Source organism: Cydia amplana, chromosome 19 (assembly GCF_948474715.1).
Source record: "Cydia amplana chromosome 19, ilCydAmpl1.1, whole genome shotgun sequence".
Taxonomy (NCBI): Eukaryota; Metazoa; Arthropoda; class Insecta; order Lepidoptera; family Tortricidae; genus Cydia; species Cydia amplana.
This window is the reverse complement of record NC_086087.1, coordinates 6445538-6459535: the sequence shown is the minus strand read 5'-3', so window position 1 is coordinate 6459535 and position 13998 is coordinate 6445538. Positions and strand designations below refer to the sequence as shown.

The following is a 13998-nucleotide window of genomic DNA, read 5'->3' as shown; positions in this document are numbered from 1 at the left end:
CAAAAATCACGTTTGTTCTATGGGAGCCCCACTTAAATCTTTATTTTATTCTGTTTTTAGTATTTGTTGTTATAGCGGCAACAGAAATACATGATCTGTGAAAATTTCAACTGTCTAGCTATCACGGTTCGTGAGATACAGCCTGGTGACAGACGGACGGACGGACGGACGGACGGACGGACGGACGGATGGACGGACGGACGGACGGACGGACGGACAGCGGAGTCTTAGTAATAGGGTCCCGTTTTTACCCTTTGGGTACGGAACCCTAAAAACCATGAGAAGTGAGGTACACATGTATTATTTTGCACAATATAAATAAGTAGGTTACATACTTATCGCAAATGTTTCAAACTACACTTGGGTGACCGAGAAACTTCCTTCTGGACTAAAAAAAAGGTCTGAGGCCCGTTTCTCAAAAGCTTGTAACTTGTAATACAAGTGGAAGTCCCTTTCTAACAAAAGCTGTCAAAAAATGACATCCGCTTGTATTACAAGCTATAAACTTTTGAGAAACGGGCCCGACATCGACGGTAATACGAAAATGTAAATTGTACACTCGTTCTTTATGTAAAAGTAATTTTGTGTAATATTTTCGTGCAATGCGTAATAAAAACTTAAAAGGTTACCCATTGTTATCAAATAGATGACGTAAACGTTTATTTGTAAATGGAACAACGTCAATATTTGCTGGATAAGTGACCTTAGCTAGGATTGAGGGCACAAGAATATAACATTATTTTAAACAGCTGAATTAATGGAGTAGAAGGCAAACATTCCTGTGAGTAATTACCGATGCAGTGAGAAAGTAAAAGTAACGCATTGCTCATCAAATTTTAGTAAAAAGAAAACAAACATTGACAGGCAGACAATATTGACCGTCGGCTTCGGTAAAGAGAAACGAAAGAGAAAGAGTACAAAAAGTAACCAATCGTTTACTCGTCTCATGTTCATAGATAACGGTAAGCGTTTCTTTTTGCGATCGCACGTTTTGACGACAGTTATCCATACATATTGGCATAGCTGACACACAATGGTAGCGCAGGCACGCGAACACACTACTCGCTCGCAAGTCATTCCGTTAGTCGGCTACTGAGGCGGCTTCACTTTCCATCATCAAGCATCTCGGTCATCGAAAAATCGAAAAAATATTAAGTCTTATCTGTGAACGCATCGCAACTTGACGTTGGTTTTGGCGGGAAAACTGTCTACAAATATGAGAGGCTTTTTAATTCTATTGACGTTGTGCTTGGTGTTTTCATCATGTGAAATGAAGAGGAAAAAGGTGAGGGATTACCCAACGGAGAAGCAGTTGACTTTGCAAAGAAAGGAAACGACGCCCGTGGACTTTACTAGGCTACTGGTGATGAGGGTTGTGTACGGAGTGGCGAAGATGATGGGTTTCCAAGAGCAAGTTGGTAATGTGTTGAATGGTGCTCTTGTTCCACCGGGAGCCGATGATGATGACGATGATGACTTTTTCGGTGATGATGATGATGACGATGGTATCTTTGGTGGTGATGACGATTACTAGTAACTTGGAACAGGAGTTTATGTGTTTGCCTTTGATAATTGTGTTTATAGCCTGCAAATATTATTTAGTACTATGCTCAATTGGTTTCATCTGCTACTTACTTATCAAAAATAAGAGATATTTTGAATAATCCTTAAAGTCTGCAGCGATTTTGATAGCCCACGCAGTGCAAGTGTCATTTTAAATGACAAACTTCTATGAAAATTTATGACGTGTAAATAACACTTGCACTGCGTGGGCTATCAAAATCGCTGCAGACTTTTCTCGGTCTGACTTTACATACCTAAGGATTATTCAAAATATCTCTTATTTAACGAGTTTTAAATACCTATTCATTCACTTTTATGTTGTTGCATATTTCGTATTCGTCTTTTTACTTGCAATTTCCTTAAGATCTGTATTATACTATTTTGTTATGTACAAGAAAGTGTTTACGTATTTGATACTACTACATATCTCTTAATGTGTATCTATTATAGTACAATTCGCTAAAATATTTCAATTTAAAAAATTTTTATTTATAAGGTTAAGCTTCTCCGGGTTGTTTTACTGACAATCAGAAATGGTAATAGAAGCAATGTACCTGGTCACCAAAAATGTATTGCATTTAATGTTTGTAATCAAGCCATAAAAGTAGGGTACGAAATTGTTATTATCTTATTACCATATCAAAGGCAAAACCAAACATTTTGCGTTAATTCAGATATGTGGCTGTAGAGTTCTGTAGCTAAAGTATTTATGTTAGTGGCTTTTATACCAAAACAAGACGTGCATTTATAATTTTACTTCCTAGATTTAAGATACGTTACCTTATCTATATATATAAATGCAAGTGTCCTGACTGACTGACTGACTGACTGACTGACTGATTCATCAACGCAGAGCCGAAACTACAAAAGCTAGAAAGTTGAAATTTGCACACTAGGTTGCATTTGTAAAGTGTACAAGAGATAAGAAGCGATTTTGAAAAATTCAACCCCTAAGGGGGTTAAAAAAGGGATGAAAGGTTGTATGGGGTTCAAGTTTTAGTTTAAGCTAGAAATTTGAAACTTTGTGAAAATGTATTATATTAAAAAACAAGAAAACTAATTTCAGCGTTTTCGAAAATTCATCCCCCAAAGTGGTGAAAAAGGGGTTGAAAGTTTGTATGGAGATCAAATATTTTTGTGAGTGTGTGACTTTAAACTTTGTATATGGGTATATTATTATAAGACAGGAAAAGTAATTTCAGCGTTTTTGAAAATTCATCCCCTAACAGGGTTAAAAAGGGGTTGAAAGTTTGAATCCATTACAAATGTTTTGAAACTTCTTAGAAAGGCATAATAGCCGATTACAAAAAAAAGTAATTGCGAAGTTTTAGAAGATTCAACCCCTAAGGGGGTAAAAAAGGGGATGAAACTTTGTCTTGGGGTGCAAATTTTATTTTAAGCTAGGACCTTGAAACTTTGCAAAAAGGTATTAAATTAAAAAACAAGAAAAATAATTTCAGCGTTTTTAAAAATTCATCCCCCGAGGTGGTGAAAAAGGGGTTGAAAGTTTGTATGGAGATCAAATATTTTTGTGAGTGTGTGACTTTAAACTTTGTATATGGGTATAATATTATAAGACAGGAAAAGTAATTTCAGCGTTTTTGAAAATTCATCCCCTAACAGGGTTAAAAAGGGGTTGAAAGTTTGAATCCATTACAAATGCTTTGAAACTTCTTAGAAAGGCATAATAGCCGATTACAAAAAAAAGTAATTGCGAAGTTTTAGGACATTCAACCCCTAAGGGGGTAAAAAAGGGGATGAAACTTTGTCTTGGGGTGCAAATTTTATTTTAAGCTAAGACCTTGAAACTTCGCAAAAAGGCATTAAATTAAAAAACAACAAAACAAATTTCAATGTTTTTAAAAATTCATCCCCCGAGTTGGTGAAAAAGGGGTTGAAAGTTTGTACGGAGATCAAATATTTTTTAGATTGCGGGACTTGAGTCTTTGTATAAAGCCATATTATTAATTCTCAAGAAAAGTAATTTCAGCGTTTTCAATAATTCATCCCTTAAAAGGGTTAAAAAGGGGTTGAAAGATTGTATAGGGTTTACATTATATTTTAACCTACGAATTTGTAACTTCGTAAAAAGTTATTTCATTAAAAGAGAAGAAAACTGTTGTTAGCGTTTTTCAAAATTCAACATTTAAGGTGGTGAAAAAGGGGTTGAAAATTTGTATGGAGGTCAATATTTTTTGTAAGTACGGGACTTGAATCTTTGTATAATGACATATTATTAGAATACGAGAAAAGTAATTTCAGCGTTTTTAAAAATTCATACCCTATAAGGGTTCAAAAGGGGTTGAAAATTTGTATAGGGTTCAAATTTTATTTAAAGCTAGGAACTTGAAACTTCGTAAAAAGGTATTTTATTAAAAAACAAAAAAACTTATTCAGCGTTTTTAATAATTCATCCCATAACAGGGTTAAAAAGGGGTTGAAAGATTGTATAGGTTATAATTTTATTTAAAGCTAGGAACTTGAAGCTTCGTAAAAAGATATTTTATTAAGAGAAAAGAAAACTAATTTCAGAGTTTTTGATAATTCATCCCCCAAGGTGGTGAAGGGGGTCGAAAATTTGTATGGAACCCAAATATTTATCGGAGTGCGGGACTTGAATCGTTGTATAAAGGCATATTATTACAATGCAAGAAAAGTAATTTCAGCTTTTTTTAAAATTCATCCCCTAAAAGTTTAAACAGGGGTTGAGAGTTGGTAGAGGGTTCAAATTTTATTTAAAGCAAGGAACTTCAAACTTCGTAAATAGGTAGTTAGGTAGTAGGTTTTATTAAATAGTGGACTTGAAAATCTTCTGGGGGTTGAGAGAGATTATATCGAGATTATCGAGAACAATTTTATTCAGTTAGGGGCTTGAAACTTCGTAGCCAGGTTGTGAAAGACAAATCTCATGCGTTGTATAATCATTAACAAATGATTAACCGTCCCTACTGCTATCTTTTGCTGCATAATGTTCTAAGCTAATGTAGAATTTATAACCACCAATATACAAATCCACGCGTACGAAGTCGCGGGCAACAGCTAGTTAACAATATGTGTAAGTTGTTATGTACCTGTTAGTATTTAATATTATTTATTTAATAAACAATTTAGAAAATTTTAAAATGATTTGTAAAATTTTGTAGCTCTCGCTCAGTTTCGCTCAGTTTTTAATGTTAAAAGACCGCTTCACCCTCACTAATGGGTGAAGCGGTCTTTTAACATTAAAAACTCTTGCATAGATGATGATGTAAAATGTACGTTTTCTCACATAATAATATTCATCCCAGGTATGTTGTAATTAATCAAACCGATAATAATTAATTATGACAAGTACGCATAATTAGCAACAGTGACTTTATTCTTAATCGTAGACGCACCACCACCTGCAACCCCAATAATAGGAGGCCAAGCACGTTGCACGTAAAATAGCGCTTTCAAGTACACAGAACACTTAAGCATCACTTGCACCATCCCGCTAACCCAGGGTTAACCGGTTAAAGCGCTAACCCCACTGGGTTACCATGGTTACCAGTACTATTTGACACTTCAACTTGAACTTGTTAACTCCAGGTTTAACCGGTTAACCCCGGGTTAGTGGGATGGTGCAAGTGACGCTTATCATGTTCATCGTGGTCAATCATACCTAATGTCAGTTCAAACCTGTAGAAATACCCTCGAGTGACGCTGACGAATAGACAACTGTCAATTTTTTTAAAGTAGGTAGGTAAAAATGACATTACAATAATGCGCATACGAGCATTTTCCTGTGTACAAATATATGTCTTGTGACTTCCTGTTATTCTTATTTATAAAAATTGCATTATTCCATAGCTTCTTATAAACCTGTTTTACTTGAATAAATATAGAATCGTTGTCTTATTTATACTTTGCGATCCGTAATAAACATCTTGACCGCGCTCATCAAATGTTTGTTTGAAATCATTGAGTATTTTTGAAGTGAAAACTTCTTTAGCGGCGCTGTGCACTTTTTGTGATGGGGAAAAAATGTCGCGAGAGCGTAAGACGTAAAATGTCATTGAGTTTTCACTTCAGCTGATCTGATGATGGAGACAGGAGGTGGCCATTATTAGGTCGACCTGTATGTAACTAACTTGTAATGGAATCTTGCAAGTTAAATTTGATCCACTTCCTGGTTTCCGATTGAGCTGAAATTTTACATACACATGTAAGTCGGGTGACAATGCAATATTATGGTACCATCGAGCTGATCTGATGATGGAGACAGGAGGTGGCCATAGGAACTCTGTGATGAAACAACGCAACCTAATTGTGTTAGGGGTTTTTAGAATTGTCTCGGTGAGTATTAGTTGTCTGTACCCACGCCACGCCTTTTAGAACGAGATAGTTTTAAGTAAAGAAGTTCAATACTAAACGTTTCTAAGGCACTACAGTAACCACCCCATAAACGACCTCAAATATTGTTCAATTAAAATGATGTACTAAATTTAAACATCACAAATGTACATGTACAGATTGTCATGTATCGAGTAAATGTTAAATTTTGTCATGTAATCATAATCAAGTAGGTACATTCATTCGGTGAAGCGATTAAAAATAAATAATGGTACGTGATACGTGATTGAAGCGCTGGTGGCCTAGTGGTAAGAGCGACTTGCAATCCGGAGGTCGCGGGTTCAAACCCCGGCTCGTATTACTATTGAGTTTTTCGGAACTTATGTACAAAATATCATTTGATATTTACCAGTCGCTTTTCGGTAAAGGAAAACATCGTGAGGAAACCGGACTAATCCCAATAAGGCCTAGTTTACCATCTGGGTTGGAAGGTCAGATGGCAGTCGCTTTCGTAAAAACTAGTACCTACGCCAATTCCTGGGATTAGTTGCCAAGCGGGCCCCAGGCTCCCATGAGCCGTGGCAAAATGCCGGGACAAACGCGAGGAAGAAGAGATACGATTCCCTATAAAATAAAAATGATATAGGAGGCAAACGAGCACACGGATCGCCTAATGGTAAGCGATTAATAACGTCCATGGACACCCGCTAGTACTCAATTATCTTCAACATTACAAATATTATTCAACCAGTTTGAGTTTGTATAAGTTCGCAGCCTAATAACGATAATCGTGGACGTATCGTGAGCTGTGACCAAGGGTCTTGGGTACAAGACGCACCAGGCGTAAGGTCGTCGCTTCGTCATTTTACAGTCCCATGTAGTATGAGGCCAGCATTGCGCGCAAAATGATCTCGAGTCTCGTGTTGCTTGTGGCAATTGTGACGCTAAACGTGAGTGCTCTGTTTGATTATTTATTGAGTTGTTTGTAAAGAAAAACATCGCGCAAATAATGACCATCAAGCTTGGTCACTTGCAAGATGTTACCTTCTTATAGGTATGTGCTAGAGTACGGATTTTATCTGTATTTGATAGGTTGGAAGAAATGTGTAAGATGTGAATCAGAATGCATTTATTCGTTTAATCACAGGTTTAATATAGGTAAAATGTATTGTTAGCTAATTTTTCCGTTAAGCGTACCAATTAGTTTATATATATATTATAACTATATACTTAATTACACATTCATTTGCTTTGTTATTATTTATGTGTTTCACTTCTGCACCGTGTGCCTACAGTTGATCTATTTTATTGACAGTTCATATTCAATTTGAATTCAAAGTAAATTGACATAGAGTTTCATTGGGTAAACTACAATTCCTATTTCTTCCCAGTTTGCCCTAACTCCGTTTTCCTTGTACTTAATCAGAAAACTACAATAACCCAAACTATACTTATTACCTAATGTAACAAACAACTGACCTAGTCAGATTATTTTATATTCCTAACAAAATATGTTTGTCATAAGCTTGCATATTTTCCTGCTTTTTGTTGTTGTGTTGTGATCAGGGACCGGAACCGCTTACCTTAACCGGGGTTTTCCATAGGGTTATTTTAGAAGTGGTTATAAAAACCCCTACCATATCGGTATCCTTCTGATAAGGCAACATTTTGATTCGGTTACCGTATCAGATCGAGTTAGGTGGCGGGTAAGAATAGTTAATTGTATTTGGACTTTGAAAAGTATTGGATCTAATTTATTTTGATTGCATGAAATTATACCTATTTGTCTTAACTTAATTTAATTGATTTTACTATTTAAATTTCTTATTATTTTTAATTTGCATTATTTCTAATTTAATTCCATTTACTGTTGTTTTAATTTAAATCATTTTGTTTTAATTGGTTCGATTTTGTCTTCAACTAATTTAATTAGTTTTATATTAGTTTTAAGTATGTTGTGTACCCTAGCAGGGTGTCATGGACCGACATTATTTGATTATTTAACACCTTTCTAATTTTATGTACATGATTTTACAACAAATAAATGAAATGAAATGAAATATTTCATTGTGCCAACTCTCTCCTTTTCAGGCTGCCTTAGCGGTGCTGGCTCCATTGAAGGTTCTGAACGATGGCAACAAGATGCCTATGCTTGCTCTGGGGACGCACAATTCAGTAGGTATCATTTATATACAGGGTGGATTTTCTTTTTGGGTCAGTGAGGGCAGCTACCAGATCCCGTGCTGCTACGAGAAAACGGTCTAAGAAGACCTTCCCTCGATTTCAAATTAATGAAGATTGGCTTTTACAGATTTTGGAAAAAACATACAGGGTGCGAGAAAAAGGTCATTTTTGACAAACTTTTTTTTTGATGCCAATCGATCCCATTCCTATTAAGGATCAAAAGCTTGTATGGAACCAAAAAAAAATTTCCGGCTAGAAAAGCCACAAATCGAGGAAAACTTTTCCCATACAATTTGTATGAAAATTAAAACTTTTATTTTTCACATGCTGTTTTTGTATGCCAATCGATTCCATTCCTATCCTGTATCAATAGTTTCCTAGGGTTCAACCGACGGTAATGTACTAAAAAGCCACAAATTAATAAAAACTTTTTCCATAGATTTACTATGGGGAAAATTTGAAATGTTATTCTCAATTTTCTATCTCGCCCATCAGTCCTACAGCAATGTCTTCATACAGTATTATGGTCCTTAAATGTAACAGGACTGATTGGCCAGATAGAAAAATGTGAATTAAATTTCACGTTTTCTCCATAGTAAATGTATGGAAAAAGTTTTCTTTAATTTGTGGCTTTTTAGTACATTACCGTAAGTTGTACCCAAAGAAACTATTGATACTGGATAGGAATGGAATCGATTGGCATACAAAAATAGCATGTGAAAAATAAAAGTTTTCATTTTCATACAAATTGTATGGGAAAAGTTTTCCTCGATTTGTGGCTTTTCTAGCCGGAAATTTTTTTTTGGTTCCATACAAGCTTTTGATCCTTAATAGGAATGGGATCGATTGGCATCAAAAAAAAAGTTTATCAAAAATGACCTTTTTCTCGCACCCTGTATGTTTTTTCCAAAATCTGTAAAAGCCAATCTTCATTAATTTGAAATCGAGGGAAGGTCTTCTTAGACCGTTTTCTCGTAGCAGCACGGGATCTGGTAGCTGCCCTCACTGACCCAAAAAGAAAATCCACCCTGTATAGGTACTTCATGATTCACCGACACGCAACTAGCCGGTTTTTGCACAATGTAGCTTGTTGTTGTTTCTATCTTGGCAATCTTCGCACATTTGATTCTAATATTCTAACTTGAATCACTTTTGGATAAGTATCTGATTCTATAGTCTGGCGTAAATTCTTCCGTAATTCCTTTTATAACGCAATAGTACCTATATGCTAATATAAAATATAACAGAGGGTAGCCAAAGGATCTTCTTAAGGTGACAGTCCATTTCCAACCGCAGCTGCACTACCGTTGCGACGTTACCGGTGCGACATTACTACAATAGTGTCGGTGCAGTAGTGCAGCTGCGGTCGGAAATGGAATATTACCTTTATAGGTAGTCTTGAGGAGAAGGGAAAAAGAAACACAACACAAAGAAGATACAGAAGACACAGGACACAGAAGATACAGGAGACACAAGAGAAGATACAAGATACAGGGACGGAAAAAGAGAGTAACTCTCTCCGGGCGGGTGTTATGCCTGTTACTATCTTTGTCATTCTTGAAATGTGAATAAAAAGTTTTACTACCGGTCCTAAGTTTAGTTTACGGATATTAATAATAATAACAACGATAATGATATTACGGATATTATAGCAGCGACAAAAAGTATATTATTGATGATATGATCTAATGGTTCTAACAGACTGGTGAGGCAGCGGTCGCAGCCACTGTGTCGGCCATCGAGCTAGGTTATCGGCACATCGACACTTCAGTAATATACGAAAATGAGGAGCAGATAGGCAGAGCTATCGCTGATGTGGTGAAGCGAGGACTCGTCAAGAGAGAGGATCTCTTTATTACAACCAAGGTATTTAGAGCTATTAACTGTTATTGGAGCCTAGTCGAAGTGTGGCAGGAAGCAGCATATGAAAGCTCCAACAAGAAGCTGATGATTTGGGCGCGATAGCAACCAAGAGTTTGATTCGGGTAACCGATGACCGGCTGTTTTAGAGGCTCTTCGGGGAGACTGCTATCAAAAAGATAACAGCTTAAGCAGTTATTTCAAATGGTTAAGTTTATGTTGAATAGATATTGATTGAAATTGCAATTTTCCAAACAATAAAAACTTGAGGATCTAATAACTTCAATAATATTTTTGTTATAATTTCAGCTTTGGAATGACAAGCACTCCAGAGAAGACGTAGTTCCGGCATTAAAAGAAGCTTTGGCAAGACTCAACTTGACATATGCAGACTTATACCTCATACATTTTCCCATAGGTGAAAAGGTATATTTTATACACTGTCTAATCCTCATTATTCATATATAATATATGTTGCCGTAGATAATTCCTAACTACAAAATTACCTAGAAAGGTGAATGAATATTTAGTACTTTTTTTCAACCTCAACTAAGAAACATCCATGTTATGTATTAATTTATTACCTACCTACTTTAATTACAATTTCTACGACAACCTTCGTGATAAGTTTCCAAATGGTCGCAATGCTCTAAAAGGTGATAAGCCAACTGGCTCGCAAGTAATCATACAATTTAACCTCCAGGCTAATGACAAACACGCGGATACTGATTATCTTGAAACTTGGATGGGCATGGAGGACGCCAAAAAGCTGGGACTGGCCAAATCCATCGGAGTGTCCAACTTCAACAGCGAGCAGATAGACAGGATTATCGCCAACAGTGACACGATACCAGCAGTGAATCAAATAGAGGTATTACTTTCTAATGAGAATACTTAATAACTTCTGATGATTGAGTATCAAAAATTTTATTTCATAATTTACCTAACCCTGTCAAGTTTACAAAAATTCAAAACTTAATTGGAGCTTTGTAGGTACTACGTGTAGGATACCGGTCGTCAGGAGGATATAAGGATTAGAGAAAAACATTTTACTGATTTAAATAGGTAGTTACTAAGTTAGATCCAAGCATCGCATCGCCACCATATCTGGATAGACACCAAACTAGCTTCATCTAGTGAACTTTAACTCATATCGTATCTTCAATACATCGTTGTGTTTTTTGATCACACATAAAAGCACCAATATTGCTTGCATTGATCAAACGGTTATTTTTGAGTTTTTTTGCAAAGGAGCTCTCAATCACTGTAAAGTTATTGAAATCCCTAGTTGACCTGAAACTTTTTAAATATTATTAAAGAGATACAAAAAGCATAAACGTGATTCCTATATATCACTGTTTTGCAGGTAAACCCGTCGTTGACCCAAGAATCTTTGGTAGCATACTGCCAGAAAAAAGGAATCGTGGTCATGGCTCACAGCCCCTTTGGCTTTATGGTGGACCGAGAATCTCTGGAGTCCCCGCCTCCTGCAGCCGACGATCCGGTACTGACGAAGATAGCGAAGAAATATGGGAAGACCACGTTCCAAGTGGTGCTGCGGTATTTGGTAAGCAGATCTACTCATTCTTATAGGTCTCACTTACCGTTCAGACTCAGACTACACCAGTATTACTGCAGCAGTATTGCAGCGTGGCATTACTGCCAACTTCCACATTTAGCAGCTTCTGCTGACTATGTTGGGCTGCGATACTGTCTATTGCAACCATTATCTTATAGGGCCTAGCCAAGATGTTAATCGTACATCGACATACGCAAGTGAAATTTTCACTTTAATTTGGCGTAGGTATGTCAATGTACCCAAGGAAGTGACTATTTATAAAAAATTACGTCAATTCAAAAAGACAACAAATGCAAAACGAAATGAAATATTGTATTGGGATGATAGATGCTACTATAAGTCACGTGACTCCGTACATTATTGTCATCTTGGCTAGGTTAAACGCCACTCATTTGACTCATTATTCATTCACAACTTTGGGAACAACTTTTGTGTTTTTTAATCACACTAACTATATATAAAATTATAAACTGAAATAGATTAAAAAAAAGTGACGAAACCCGGATTGATAAAGACGCCGGTTCGAATCCGCGGCCTTCACCACTGGAGGGTTTCGTCACTTTTTCTTTAATATGACATCTATTTCAGTTTATCATTATTCATTATTCCAAATTACCAATAATTACAAATTCTCAAAATTAAACTATTTTTTTTTAATTTATAGGTTGATCGCGGAACAGCTCCTGTACCCAAATCATCAGACAAACATCGCCAAAAGCAGAACATTGACATTTACGATTTCAAACTTACAGAGGAAGAAATTGCAGCTATCAACAAATTTAACAGCAATACCAGAGTAATAAAGGGTGTGTTCTGGTTTGACCACCCCTATTACCCTTTTAATAAAGACTAGATTGCCTACACGTCAAATATTATGGAATAAGTATATAAATTATTCCACCCCTAGCTGGAGTTTAAGTATCATAACTTCTTCAAATGTCTTGATTTAGAAGAAAAAAAAAGCATTGCGATAATCGAAAATTTAAGTTTCGTTATTCTGCATCTCTCTTGAATATGCAAGAGGTCTTAGACAATTAAGGCTTGACCACGACATTGCGCGCCTGGCTTCGGCTAAGGCGATAGCCATAGGTGGGAACAAAAGCTCCGATTGCTGTGTCTCGCTCCAACCTATGGTTGTTGTTAAGATAACAACCATAGGCTGGCCGAATCCAGCCGCGCAATGGCGTGGTCAAGGCGTTAGATGAAGGAGGGAGTTCTTCGAAGAAAGAGAGACGCACGAAGTATGTCAAAAGGATAGTTTTGGGCTTTATGGTGCTATTCTTTGATTTATTGTCCATTGTTAAGGTTCAACTGAGTTTTGAGTTAGTGAAAATATGGCCAATCCAGTGTATTTAATTTTAGACAACAAGATATTTTACAATAAGTACTTGTAAAATTGGAAGTGATTTGTAAAAAAACGCGAGGCGAGAAATAAAACATAAAAGTACTCAAAATACTAGATGGTACTTCATAAAATAGTATTTTATGCAACCGTTGTTTAAGAGGGGTCAAAAAAGGCGAGTGGCGTGAGTAACAATTTGAGGCGAAGCCGAAAATTGTTAATAAAGACGCCACGAGTATTTTTTGACTCAGTTAAACAACGTTGCATACAATACTTTTTCTACGACCAAACACTTACTTTGAAATAAAATTGTAAATTTAACAAATATCTTTAATTCAAGAAGTTGCAAAAATGGAGGGTACTGGCGGGAAAAGAATAAATGAATGAATGAAATTAAAAAAAAACGTGTCTATGGTTCACTTATTTGTCAGAGATGACATTTAAAATAAGGTTGGCAACACTGTATTTCATTCAATATTTTTTTATTGGTCATTACACGAAGTATCGTAAAATCGCCAAAAAGATACTGCGTGTATGCACAAATTCTTTTTTGGGGAATAGACTAAAGACTTGTCTTGACAACTATAAAGTAGGGTTTTAAAGGTGTGTGCACGACCCTTTAAATGACAAATAAAAGTACGGGAGTAGAAAAAATATATTATCAATGTTTATAATAAAACATAATGTACTTATACCAATTAATTTTTTTATTATAGATTCCCCATTTGTGATTTTGTAACTTAAAGGACTAATTAAATTATAAGGACAAATTGTGAGTTTGTTTCCGTGTCCCTGTCAATCATTTACCATATCACATCTATTCTGGAGCCTAATGGTGAAATGCTGCTAAATACAATAACTCCACCTAAGTATCACTCATTCCAGTAACATATCACATTTTACGCGCGGTCTTATCAAAGTTTTATTTTAATGAATCATAAAATTAAACTAGTAGTTCGCCCCGAACTGAGAACTCGCGGTTCGCCAAAAATATCAATTGAATGCAGTCGTCAAAGGATCGAAAACCGCGTACGATTTATTGCAAGGTCTGTGGAGCCCTTAACTGATATTGTATCTGTGGTAAGCGTGGTAAGCCGAAATATTTCCTGTTAAATGTCAAATACCTATATTATGTTTATTTTATTTTATTTTTATC

At 36.0% G+C, this 13998-nt stretch overlaps 2 protein-coding genes and 1 long non-coding RNA gene across 3 annotated transcripts in view; 2 read left to right on the top strand and 1 right to left on the bottom strand.

Moving 5' to 3' along the window:
• Positions 1-5893, bottom strand: part of LOC134657025 (uncharacterized) — a 148911-nt gene extending 143018 nt beyond the window's left edge. Inside the window, exon 1 of the long non-coding RNA XR_010097580.1 lies at positions 5746-5893. This is a non-coding gene — a long non-coding RNA (uncharacterized LOC134657025). The remainder of the gene's footprint in view (positions 1-5745) is intronic.
• LOC134656802 (uncharacterized) lies at positions 792-1606 on the top strand. The gene has a single exon (XM_063512325.1). The coding sequence runs from the start codon at positions 1217-1219 to the stop codon at positions 1532-1534; it is 318 nt and encodes a 105-aa protein (XP_063368395.1). The 5' UTR covers positions 792-1216; the 3' UTR covers positions 1535-1606.
• An 822-nt stretch (positions 5894-6715) lies between the features above and the next one.
• Positions 6716-12389, top strand: LOC134657061 (aldo-keto reductase AKR2E4-like). The gene is made up of 7 exons (XM_063512616.1): positions 6716-6827; positions 7969-8052; positions 9763-9927; positions 10231-10347; positions 10625-10792; positions 11288-11488; positions 12165-12389. The coding sequence occupies exons 1-7, from the start codon at positions 6783-6785 to the stop codon at positions 12351-12353; spliced, it is 969 nt and encodes a 322-aa protein (XP_063368686.1). The 5' UTR covers positions 6716-6782; the 3' UTR covers positions 12354-12389.
• The last annotated feature ends 1609 nt before the right edge of the window (positions 12390-13998 follow it).